The 13264-nt window shown below is 47.8% G+C and overlaps 1 protein-coding gene across 1 annotated transcript in view; it reads left to right on the forward strand.

Annotated features, from left to right (window-relative positions):
• Positions 1-326: 326 nt before the first annotated feature.
• Positions 327-13264, forward strand: part of SMAD7 (SMAD family member 7) — a 44989-nt gene continuing 32051 nt past the window's right edge. Inside the window, exons 1-3 of the mRNA XM_035100483.2 lie at positions 327-2755; positions 4569-4622; positions 12982-13056. Of these exons, the coding sequence (XP_034956374.2) occupies positions 2020-2755; positions 4569-4622; positions 12982-13056 (865 nt within the window). The 5' untranslated portion in view covers positions 327-2019. The remainder of the gene's footprint in view (positions 2756-4568; positions 4623-12981; positions 13057-13264) is intronic.

Genomic DNA, 13264 nt, shown 5'->3' on the forward strand with positions numbered 1-13264 from the left:
ACGCCTGCACCCAACTTCTATTCCTTCCTCCTCTGACACTTCCTCAAACCTTTCCTGCTTTTCCTCCCTTCTCTCCTCCTCCTCCCCCTCTGCCTCCTCCCCAGACTTCAGGAATTAAAGAGGGGAAAAAATAGCTTTCAGAAACCCGATGCCTTTTTTGCGCAATACAATCACTGTGTTTTTTTTTTAAAATAAAAAAGCGACAGGGTGTCTAGACGCCCACGTGATAAGAGGCGGGCGGCGCGCGCGGGGGGGGGGGCGGGTTTGCCTGGGCAGGGCAGCGCCGCTGCGCAGTCTGGAAGCCACCGAGGCAGGCAAGAGATCGGGAAGGAGAGGGGGGGAGGGAGAGAGAGAGAGAGAGAAATAACCGGGGGAGGAGGAGACGGAGCCTGGCTCGAGCTGGCTGGCTGTCTCGAGAGGAGGGATCAGAAGCGAGAGCAGTCCAAGCGCCCCCCCCCCTCCAGCCAGCCAGGCGGCAGAGGCGCCCTGGGGCTCTGCTTAGGTGACCTCCCCTCATCCCTCTCCCTTGCAAAAAGCTCTCGCCCTCCCCCGAAGGTTTTTTTCATTTTATTTTAAACCCCCCTCCTTTTTTTTTTTTCAAAATTGGCCCGCGGAGCTGCAAAAGGAGACCCGGCTCCTGCGCTCCGCGTTTTTCCTCGCTCAGAGAGGGAGGGAAGAAGAAAAGAGGTGGAGGGAGAACGCGAGAGCGCGCAGCAAAGCTCGGATCTCTGCTGCGTTTGGGGAAAGGAAGAAGGGAACGGAAAAAGGAAGGGAGGGGAAGGCAAGAGCCAGCCCAGGCGAAAGGAACTGGGTGGATAGTACCCCCCCCCCTCCTTGCCGCCGCCGCCGCCCGGTTCCTCCTCTTGCTTTCTGCTGCGTGCGTGTGTGTGTCGACGGGAGAGGCGATGCTCCTGCTGGAAGGAGGAGGCGGAGGGCAAGCGGCGCAGGCAGCCGCCAGACGCAAGAGCTGAGAGCGGCATTGCCGGAGAGGCGGAGGAGGGGCTGGCGACACTTTTCCGCCGCTGTCATTAGAGGACCGTCCTCGCTTACTTCTCCCGGATTCCTTTTGATCGTTAACGACCCACCGACCCATCCTTCGCCCCTGCAACGAGAGGAGAGGGGGAAGGGCAAGGAAAAAGGTGGCGGTGGGTGGAGAGATCTTTTAAAGGGAGAACTTTGAAGAAGGAAAAATTGCGTTTTAAAAACTCTCTCTTCCTTGCTCGGAAAAGGAAGCAAACAAGCGAGGGGCCACCCCGCCGAGGAGCAGGAAGATCAAAGCGCGTTTGGGAAGGGCAGACGCCGCCAGGGAGCGACCGGATCAAGGTGCTGCTGGCTGATCCGCAGATCGGGAGAGATCTGCTCTGCAAAGCTCTGCTTGGAAGAAGAGGCAGGCGAACAAAAACAGACCTATCGGGGCGAAAAGGAACGGGGATCTTTGGATGCTTTACTGTGGATTTCCCCCCCCTTTCTCGACCACAGATTTTTCTTCTTTCGAAACGACCAGATCTAAATTATTCTCTTTTTAGTTTTTGGCTCCCCCCACCCCCATTTTTGTAAACACCAGGTTCCCTCTTCCCCCTTCTGCACTTTTCCTTTTGGGCTGGATTTAGCACCTACTTTGATCACCTAAGGATCTAAAACCTTGTGCCTTTTTTTTGTTGTTGCAACATTAAAGAATTTTTTTGTTTTGTTTGGAAGGGGCTGCTTGAGAAACGAAACTCCGCATCACCTCGCCGAGGGCTTCTCCTTTGAACCACCGCTGAAGAAAATACTTCCATATCCCTTGGGGTTTCTTTGGACCTGGGGAGGGGGGCAGAGCAGAGGGCATGTTTCGCTCTTTCCAAATCACCCCAGACCCCTTTTTTTGCCCCTTAGTGGATAATCACCCCACCACACGCAGGCTTTAAATAAACGGTAGGGGTTTCTTCTTTTTGCTATTATTTTTTGTGGATCTAGAAGGATTTGCGAAGAGGGAGCAAGGCAGACTTGAACCCGAGCCTTTTCCTAAGAGACTGGCGCATGCTTCACCTTGCTTCGCCTGGGTCTCCCGCAGCAGGCAGCGCGCGGCGGCCAGCGCCCCCACCGCCCCCCGGCTCCGTCCTCTGTTTCCACTTCATCCCCATCATTTCAGGCTGCTTCTACTGGCTGCCTGGACTCGGCTCCCGGATTCTTCATGAGTTGCGGACGACATGCCCGTTTTTTAGCCGGGGAACCTTCTTCTCGTCCCGCATGTTCAGGACCAAACGATCGCTGCTCGTCCGAAGACTCTGGCGGAGCCGTGCGCCCGGCGGGGAGGAAGAAGGCGGCGAGCTTGGAGAGGGGGCCGCCGACAGCCGGGCGCATGGGGCGGGAGGTGGCGGCGGCGGCGGCGGCGGAGGAGGAGGAAGCCGGGGTTGCTGCATGGGCAAGTCGGGGAAGCTCGCCAAGGCACACCTCGGATCGGAGGCTGAACTGAAGGCGCTGACCCACTCGGTGCTGAAGAGGCTGAAGGAGAAGCACTTGGAGGGCCTCCTGCAAGCCGTGGAGTCCCGGGGGGGCACGCGGACCTCCTGCCTCCTGTTGCCCACCAAGGTGGACTCCAAACTGGGCCAGCATTGGTACTCGCTCCCTCTGCTGCTGTGCAAAGTCTTTCGGTGGCCCGATCTCAGGCACTGCTCGGAAGTCAAGAGGTTATGTTGCTGTGAATCCTATGGGAAAACGCACCCGGACTTGGTCTGCTGCAACCCCTATCACCTCAGCAGGCTCTGTGAACTAGGTAGGTACCGCTTTACAAATTACCCCTTCCACACACACCCCCAAAAAACCCCTGAGTGCATCGGTGTGTGTGTGTGTGTGTGTGTGTGTGTGTGTGTGTGTTTGGACAGTTAAAAAAAGGGAGAAATGTCAGGCCTTTCCATTCCAAGTTGCTCTGGTTCTTTGTGGTGCTTTGGAATTTTTTTTTTGAGGGCGGGGGGGGGCACAGCCTTGCATCATTCCGTGGAAATGTTGAGATCTGGAATTAAGGGACGACCCATATTATTCGGCCAGGGACCCAGTTTGAGTATGTAGGGTATATCTGTGCACCCATTTCAGATTTGTTTCGTTTTTAAAAGTTCAAGCTTTGATGCCCTGTCAAAGAAAAAAGCCCTGTGTTTTTGTTGTGCATCAGAAGCTTCCCATATATGTCTTGTTTTCCTAAGTTAAAAAATAAATGAAACTACCTAGGGAGATTTTTTAATTTTAGGTTTGAAAAGAAGCCCGAGGGGAGTTTTCTATGAGTAGTCAGAACAGTATCGGACAACCCCCCCCCCTTTGCAAACCTGCCCAGTTCTGGGTTTTAGTGTTTTAAGTTCCTGTTGGACCTGTAATGGGGGGGGGGGGAAATGAAGAAAGCATGGGACAATGACAGAAGGATCTCCCACCCCCACACTCTGTAAATAAATGCATTTCTAAAAACCCAGGCCATTAGTTTAAGGTGACAGGATCCGACATCAAACATTCTTCTGTGTTTTCCTAGTGTAGATTTACTATTTATGCAAAGGAGCTGTAACACATAGTGCATGATCAAAGAGGTCCTGATTGGTTTTCGGAAAATACATCCCCAGTTCTTCCCGTTCTTTAATACACAGATCTCCAGCCAGCCTGAAGTTTGCAAAAGTAATCCAAGACTTTGCTGGCCAGCCGTCCCCAATATTCTCCCACTCAGCCCTCCTTCGCTGCTATAATATAAAAGACAACACACAATTTCCAGGCACCAATCTTCCTCCTCCGGGCAGGCTGCCTTTTGGTTTCCAAACTGGAAAGGTTGAAAGAAGGGGGAGGGGGAAGAATCCTCAATGCAAACCATTTTTTTGTGTGCTTGTGAGTGTAAAGTTCACAGCCTGCATCAAGTTTTGTGTCTATGTGAGTGTGAGTGAGCTGCTAGTGACCCCTCTCTCCCACCCACTCCCCCTCTGAAAACCTGGAGGCTGCAAACTCTCCCACTTTGACCCCCTTCTTCCCCAAACCGCTTGCAAAACTTTGGCACAACTTTTGAGCCAGCGCGGAAGAAAACTGTCCAGTTATGCAGGGCCGGGAAGTGCTGTTGTTGTTGTTCTTTTCAAAGTGGGAGGAAAATGTGAGTCTTGAATTCTGTGCTTGTATCTCTCCCTTCTCTCTCTCTCCCTCCCCCCCCCCAATCCCAGCCATCCCCCCACCCGCCCTCTTTCCTCTCCCCACTCCCCCAGGCTTTCTGTGAAATGTTAAATGTGCATGCAGAGCTAGCCGGGGATTATCAGGGAGCCGGGATCAGTTGGTGATTTCCAGAGCTGGAGTGTTTCAGCCCAGCCAAGGAGGCCCCGCTCGAGACAGCCAGAGGAGCAGATAGCGCAAGCGACTGGCGCCAGCCGGCCCCCTTTGTTTATCTGACAGTTAAATATCAAGGCAATCGCCGCCTAGCTTGCCCTGCCTCCAACCCCCAGAGCTAAGACAAACAGTTTTGCTACAAGAATGCCACTGTTATCATAAGTTCCTATCTTTCTCTCTCTCTACCCCCCCCCCCCTCTTCTCATGGCTCTGCTTTTATTTTCTCTGTACTTTTCTAATTCCAGAGTCTCCCCCTCCTCCTTATTCGAGATATCCAATGGATTTTCTCAAACCAACTGGTAAGTAGACTGTTTTTAAAACAAACCGAACATTTTTGGGGATGGGAAACTTGAGTGTGTTTTTTTCTGGGAAGGCGGTTCTCTCCCCACATGCATGCTCTTTTCTTACGATTGTATTGTTTTGTATTTTTATTAAGAATCCATTGGTTTGTTTCGCTTTTTTTCAGCTCTTGTTTGCTTTCGTAGCACTCCTAATCACGAGCAATTCCGCATTAAGATAAGTGGGATTTGCTCCTGAATAAGTGTGGACTGTGGGATTTTAGCCTTTGTTCTTTAAACCCACCAGCTTTCACATGAAGAGTCTGCCACTGGTTTTTCTGAGCTTGCCTTCCTTACTTGAAATAAATTCCTTTCAAGTCAACGAGGTTTACTTCCAGTCTGATTGAGATCTAAGTATATTTGCATCTTAAGTCCAAAGGAGAGGCTGCAGAGGAGGAACAAGTGCTCCTTACCTGTTCCTGCACATAATTTACTCAGATGTAAGACCAAAGTGAGTTCAGGGGAGACAGACTCTCTCCCAACTTAAACCTGCAGTCCAAATCTTTCAAATCCCTTAAAAACTGAAACAAACTTGGTTTCTATTAAAATACAAACAAAAAGAGCACTGCTTCGTGTCATTCTGACATTTTACCTGTAATATTTTAGGAGGAGCAGAAAGTGGAACAATAGAAAATTATTTATTTTTGATTGGTGAATAATGGAATGAGTGGATTTCGAGTAATACAGGTTTCCTGAAATGTCCTATTTGTTATTTCACTTTTGCTTGAAAATCCTGCTTTTGGCACAAGTAAGAGCACAAAAAAAATAATTATGAAGGGGCACACAGATGTTTTTAGCACATTTCTCCCTGCATCCTTGGTTGCTTGTAATTGAATGGCAGGCTGCCAGGGCAGAAGCCCATTCGAGGCTGGCACCAAACGCTGTTGCGGTTGTCTGCATAAACTTTTGGCTGGCAGCAAGGGCTCACCCTGTGCTAGATAAATAGGCTGGCATTGTGGAAGAGAGAGAGAGGGGGGGGGTTAGTGAAAATCGGAAATGTGGATGAAACTGAGGGGGGAGGGAAATAAAATTCCACAAAGCCACTTCATATCTCTCCCAAAGATTAATGGACCAAAATACAGATTGCAGAGCAGTTGTCTCTATTGATTACATCCTGCTGTCAAGTCGAGTCAATAGAGTTAGCAAGGTTTTAAAATTGACTTCTTTGTAAAGGCCCAGTTTCAGGCAGTACCAGGTAACTAGTCTCTGCTCCACCAAAGCAAAACTTGTTACTGTTCAGTTCCCTGGATCTGGCTAGTTTGTCAAGTTTAAACATGGTTAATCCCCAGGGATGTACAAGATTAAAGTTTTCCCTCTTCAGGCTGTAAGCTCCTTGCGGACGGAGACCTTCATGAGAGCTGTTGTAGTGTAGACTGAACTATGAAGCAGAAAGAGCCTAGTTCAGTTCTTTGCCATGAATGTGGCCTCCGGCAAATCACTCTCAGCCTCAGTTCCCCCATCTGCAGTTTGGGGCCTAATAATACCGATTTGCCTCTCTTCCAGAATTTATCAGGATTACAGCTAGGTATTGAATGTGAAATGCTTTGAACCCTTGAAAGCACAATAATTTCTTAAGATACTAAAAGTGATTGAAGCACAGCTGTGGACATCCCCCTTGCTTTGTTATTTTTGGTAACTTTATGTGTGTTGAGGTGTTTATCTCTCTTTTGGCCTGCAGTTCTTCTGCAGGGAGTGAGGATCATTGAATACAGTGCTTCTTACTTTGGAGTAAACATGCATAGGATTGCACTGCACAAGGCAGTCCTATCTTGCTGACATTAGTTTATGGCATTTGCAAACAGGGGAATGGATTTGCAAGGGGTAGGAAACATCATTTAGATGTGCTCACTAAGATGACAATTAATGCAGTGGTTTGCAATCCTTGCAACTCACAATTTATTACTTGCTTTAGCAAGCAATAGGGTGTGATTTCTGATAGATACATGCCCACTCCAAGGTTGCGTTAGATGCTCAAATATCTATCATAACAGGTTCCCAGCAGTCTGTCACATTGCAGTGTGACAAAAAAAAGAGAAATAACAGGTTCAAACCCCATGGCATCCTTAAATTCACCCAGTTTATTTTGCACTATATGGGTGTCATTCATTCCAAAGGAGTGAGGAGATTCCATTTGGGGAGTCTGTTTTGCAGGGTTGCAAAACCTGACCTGGCACCTACAGACAGGGACTGCGCAGGCTCTCTCTCTCCCCCCCCCCGCCCCCCAATGCTACAAGATGCTAGATACCCTTCTGCTAGTAGGCCAACTGTGCTCCACTGGATGCCAGAATGGACTTGAAGCTGCGACACTTTGCAATCAAATAACTGTTCCCGGTGCAGCCTTGGGCAAGTCACCTTCACTCAAGTCTCAGTTTCTCATTTGTAAAATGGTGGTGCTGTTTATCTATCTATCTAGCCTGCTTTTCAGACGAATGCTGTCTCCCAAGCGGCTCACATCAATTAAGAAAAACGAAATAATGGCGAGAGGCGGGCCCTGCCCCCAGGCTTGCCAACAGAAAAGACAAGACACACAAGGCAAAGGGGAGTGGAGGGAAAAGGTAGAGAGGGAGAGATCTTGGCTTGACAGCGCCAGACAGAACAATGCGGTGAGTTGTAAACAGGCGTTGATGTTCCTCTGGGGCCAGACAGATCTTCCCTTGCTTGGAGGCCTTTACTGCCTGGATAGAGGTGCCCAGCAGCCCTGACTGGTGGCTGAGGCCAGAATGTGCTTCCTGCCACTTCTGCAATCCAGGGACACAACTGCCGGTTGGTTGGTTGGAGCTGAACGTTCTTTCTAGCAGGGAAGGGAAGAGAAAAAAGTCAGCTGCATCTGGTCAATGTCAGTGTTCCTTACCCTTCAGGACTATGAGAGGTGACCATGAGAGGTGGAGGCAGAGCCAGTGACAGGCAGAGCCAACGAATTCTGTTTTTGTTCCCAGGACGCTGGTAGCCAGTGCTGAGTGAGGGCAGACTGAGATGGTTGGGGCCATGGACTTTTTGCCATAATGGTCCAACCTCCGCTGGTCAGTGGACAGAGCTAGGCTGGCCTTGCCATTGCCATAATGTTCTTCCTGGGAAGCAGAGAGTACATTTTTGCAGGAGTTCTTAGTTAGTTTTCCGGCTGGAGGATGGGTTCAGAGTCTGCTGTCCGGTTAAAACGCGTTGCTTTATCTTGCGACTGTTTCCTCTGAACTAAGCCCTACTGAGTTTGATTAGGCTTTATCCCAAGGAAGTCTGCACACTATTTAGCAGGTTCAAGAGTGCAGTTGTAAACACACCTGCTTGGACAAAGCAAAGCCAGGGAGACTTACTTCCAAGCAAAGGTGGTTAGGATTGAGGTGACAGAGTTGTTATTTGTGTATGTGTTTTTTTTTAAAAAAAGCACATTTTTGTTTATTTACTGCTAATTGCTGTCTGTTGCACAGACCTAGGGGGATTTGGAAAGAGTGGGGCATATATAGCAACACCAGAGCTGTTTGGAAAGAATGGTTAAGGGCCTGCCATTTGGTTTCCGGTAAAGATGCTAAGATAAATCTATTAGCAGGAGTTTAAACATCCAGCCGGCTGTTGCCAGGGCCTCGTTTTCAGTTAGTGGAGTGATATATTTATTCATTAGCAAGTGTTGACATAAGGTAGCAAAACTGTGTGTAAACAGAAAAAAAAAAGCCACAGAATGTGAACGTGCCGTTTTGAAAGGAAAAGTTCTCTGTATCGGCCAATGGGAAGTGATTAATGGACCCGGTCGGAAATGAAAAGGCCCCCCTCCTTTAAGTCCCTTTGGCAGTTGAACTCTGAATATTGTCGCACGTGGAGCAGGGAGACAAAAATACTCCATAAGTCTGTCATTACAGGTGGTTATTACAACCTCTGACTCCCATTTGACTTCCTGTTTAATCAAGGCCATTGTGAGGATTGAGAGAGTGAGCAAAAGAGAAGTCAGTTGGTCTGTATATCATTTCTGCATTCTGCTGTGATTTCCCCCTCTCACTTTACGAAAACTGTTATTTAAATACCGTTTGCTTGAGCCTCAGTAGGCAAGAGTAGTCCTTCAGCTAGAGCAATTTGGGGACAGTGCAGACTAGAATGCACAGTGTTTTGGAGTGGTACAGCACTCTTCATCAGGGTAGCAGTTTCTCTGTTTGCTGATAGAGCAACTCTACTAATGAAAACATGGGTTATTGCCTTAGGAAGAGGAACCTCTGGTCTTCCAGGTGTTTTGGGGCTTACGGCTCCAATCATCCCTGTTCATTGGCCATGCTGCCTGGAGCTGGATGGGAACTGGAGCCACAACAAGATGTGGAGGGGCCACAAGTTCCCAGTTCTCTGCTGTTAGGTGCCTTGCATCCAAATTGGTGCTTAGGAATGCAAAACTCTTTCCCCCAGCCCTGCTCTTGGTAATATCACCTTGACAACGAGCCCGCTGTGCTTGCAGCACCAACATGCCTGCGTAGTTAGATTATTTGAATTGCCTTTGCTTGCGAAAGGGTGTTCCTCGTGGATCTCTCCTAAAGCCTTTCTAAACATGAATGTAGAAAACTTCAGAGCAACCTAATAAGATATGCAGATGTGTACTGTTAGTCCAGTTTTTCCAAAGAGGTTGCGTGAGGCAGGGCAGAGAATCTGCAAAGCTATAGGCAATGGATGTTGTGTCAAGTCTTAATACATGTTGAACAGCAGGAGTTTTGGTGCAGGGAGGAGAGAAACTGGTGCCATGTGTACCACCAAATGATGGTTCCGAGTTCCCTTTTTGAGCTGCATAGGTGAAGATCTTGAGAACAATATACAGTCGTACCTCCGTTTACATAACCCTCTGGTTACATAAACTTCGGGATGCGCGGGCGGCAAACGCAGAAGTATTTTACCAGGTTTCGGCGCAGAAGCGGTCCCCAGGTTGCGGAAACCTCTGGATCTGACCGGACCTCCGGAACGGATCCCATCTGCAACGGGAGGTACCACTGTATATACTAGTTACTCTAGAATTGATGGCTGGTAGCTGGAAATGTGGACAGCTGACTTCAACTTACAGTTTTGTGTTCAAAGCAGTGTATTGTTTTAGGGCCTTGCGATGACTATGTGAACAAACCCTGAGTTTTTAAGGGCTAGGAAAGTCGCACAAATAATTTGAGGCCAGTTTAGACGTGTGTGTGTTAAAATGTAGAACATGCATGTCACAGGGCCACTTTTGCAAACATACATATATGTTCATCAGAGAGATACAACATGTGTGTTGCCTATCTGCTTTGATTTATCTTACCATCTATCATGCTTGCAGCTGCTCTTCCAGTTAGTCCTGGGTGATGCTCATGGCAATCCCATTTTATCCTCCCAGCAGCCCTGTGAAGGGTAGATTATCACACCTAGAAATGATGACTGCCCCAAGACCACCCAGCTTGCTGATTGAGTAGGGATAGATACTCTAGACGCCTGGTCCAGGTTCAGATCCCTTTCGCCTGCCACACCATGCTCTTCCAAGGAGAACCCATAGAGCGGGAATCATGATTATAATTTGTTTTAGAAGAGCCGAATTGGATATTGGCATGTGTTGCATTTTAATCAACCCATGATAATAATAATAATAAAGTTTTTGTAGATGCTCTGTATGTGGGGCTATGACCAAGCCTAGGTATTTTTGAAAGCCAACATCACCTCCACATAAAGCACTCTTATGCCACTTTATAACAGTTGTGGAGAATCCAGGGAATTGTAGTTTGGGAAGAGGGATGGGAATAATATACAACCGTTCCCAAGATCCTTTGGAGAAGCCATGACTGTTAAAGTGGTCCGAGAGTGCTTTGAATGTATGGTGTGGAACTGGTGTTGAATTTTTAAAATACCCGAAATACCCTGTGTGTGAAGAGGTTGCAATTTTTTACTGCCTTCATTGTGGGCCCTATGCTCATTTATCCTTTATGCCTCCTTGGTTTCTGGAGACCCCCCTTTGTCCACATCCCTACCTGCTCCATGCCCTTTTCCCACTTTAGCTTCAGAAAATCCTCTCCCTTCCTTTGTTTTCCTAGAGGTTCCCAAATTGCAGTGTGATCTCCAGTACTGAAAGCCTCCAATCACAGCATGACCCACAGTGTTCAATCTGGCTACTCCCCAAACTGCTAATTCTGAAACATCGGGTTGGGAGAAACTGGGAAGGGCTGTAGCTTGGTGGGTAGAAACATCTGCTTTACACGCAGAAGCTCCCAGGTTGAATCCCTGGCATCTCCAGGTAAGGCCTGGAAAACCACCTGCTCTGAAATCCTGGGGAGCTGCTGCCAATCAGTGCAAATAACATTGAGCTAGATGAACCAGCAGTCTGTCTCCGTTTAAGGCATATTCCCTGTCATAGGTTTTCGGGAAGGGCCATAGGCCAGTGGCAGAGCATCTGTCTGGAATGCAGAAGGTCCCATCTTCATCTCCTGGTGGGGCTGGGAGAGGCTCCGCAGTTATGAAATCTTGGAGAGCAGCTGCCGGTAGCCAAATATTGAGCTAGATGGACCAGAGGGTCTGATTCAGCATAAGGCGGTGGGGGAACCTGCGCCCCACGCTTGCTGGGCTTCAGCTTCCATCAGTGTGGCCACTAAGTGGTCAGGGATGAGGGGAGATAGAGCTCATCAGCACCTCCAAGGCCACATAGTCTTCACCCCTGAGCTACAGTTTGGGACTTGGCCATCATTCTGTCCCCTCCCTCCATACGTGCAGTAGCTTTCCTCTGCTTTTTCATAACTCTTTGCATGGGTCTAGCTCTATGTTCTCTGGGCTGTACCACTTGGGGTTGCAAATTGAGGTTCGTGCAGTGGAGTGTGGACTATTCCACCATGCCAGATATCGCCACTACCCCCAGGTCTGACCTGGTACAGCCCAGGCTCCAGCTCATACATGGAGTGAGAATTAGGGCCATCTCAAGAATGAAGTATTTGAAGTAGAGCAAGAGGCAAAGCGTTGATGTCTCATTAAAAAAATAAAACAAGAGGCCGTTTCCTTAGAACGCTGAAAACACTGTACATTTAGAAAGTGTATACTATACAGTATTTCACAAGTAACTCAATTTCCTGTCTGCCCCATTGTTTTCAGTTTGATTAAGTATATCCTGTTAAACTGTATATTCCTGTTCAGGGTTATACTTGACTCTGATAAAATGAGATTACACAGTCGCATACGCACACATACACGCGTTTCTGCTCGTTATTTTTTTCAGGAGTGAGTTCTTGGAAAAACAACTTGGAGGGATGGGTAGAGAGGGGTTGAAGGCAAAGTCTCTCTTGCGTTTCCTAACTTCATGTAGCCACAGGCCATGTTGACAGTTTGCCAGCTTGTCTTGAGCTTGGGCACATCCTTAAATTGGCTTTTGATTTCCTTTATTTTTCTCCTGGACTTGAACCGCTTAGATGTAGATTCATGTCTATGAGCTGGGCTCCAGTTTTCCTCAGGCCCTGGTGGTGTGGGAATTGGTTGAGAATATGTGACCTCTAGATTTTTTCCTCCTCTCCTAGAGCAGATCAAACTTTGTTTTGTTTTGTTTGTTTGTCTTAAAAAAACCAAACCACAGAAACTCTTTGCCAGGAACTTGAAAATTCTCTCCCCAACACTTGAGACTCTTTTAAATGACATTACATAACAGTTTGTAGTAGGGTAGCCATGTTGCATCAAAAACAACATTGTCTTGTGGCACCTTAAAGACTAACAATTTTATGGTGGCATAAGTTTTCAAGGGTGCATCTGACGGAGCTTTTTCCACTGGTTGCCAGACATAGTTTGCGCAGACAAACTATTGCAAAGACTGGTCACCATTTGGAAGATTCCTATTGAAATAATACGGAAACAAGGACGGTTTTTGTATTTTTTGGAAGGAATGTCTTTGGCAAAATGCCCCCCAGTTCTTCACTTTTGCATTGTCAACTCCAACTCCACCGCCTTGACTCAAATCAATAGTGCACCAGTGAAAACTCCTTTTTGATCTTGAGCTATGGCTTAAGCATGGCAAGATGGATATTTCAATAACCGGTGACCAGCCAGAAAAGAAAACCAGCCAAACAAAAGAAGGGATGAGGGGAAGAGAAGACTATTCCAGCCAGTCTGTAGTCTTGTGCTCATTGACTAATGTGATTAAGTGGCAGAGTGGAGCCTAGACATGGGTGATGAGTTAGGGTGGTTGTATCATGAGGAATTGCAGTGTCTCTGTGCAGACAATTAGTAATAACTTCCTGCTAAACGCTCTGGAATGTGCTTCATTTGGCTGGAGACATTGTTTGCACTGTGCCTTTCTCTCTCTCTCTTTCTTTTTGAAGTGGTACGTCATGCTTGTTTCTTAATTCATTTCCCTTTTCTCTTGCAGCAAGTTGTCCAGACTCTGTGCCTTCCTCCACTGAGACAGGGGGAACTAATTATCTGGCCCCTGGGGGGCTTTCAGGTAAGAAACAGGATTTTATTTGTACCCTTGCTATTTGTACACATTTCACAAACGTTTAGCAAGACTTTCAACATTCTGATCCTGCAGATGTCTGTCACTGTGGCTTGCACTGTCGTGGCTTACGTGGCATCCATCTCTTCTCTTGTGTTAACTGGTAGGACAGATCCAGACAAACACAGCCTGTTCTGTTCCCCCCTCATGAATGCAA

Source organism: Zootoca vivipara, chromosome 11 (genome assembly GCF_963506605.1).
Source record: "Zootoca vivipara chromosome 11, rZooViv1.1, whole genome shotgun sequence".
NCBI lineage: Eukaryota > Metazoa > Chordata > Lepidosauria > Squamata > Lacertidae > Zootoca > Zootoca vivipara.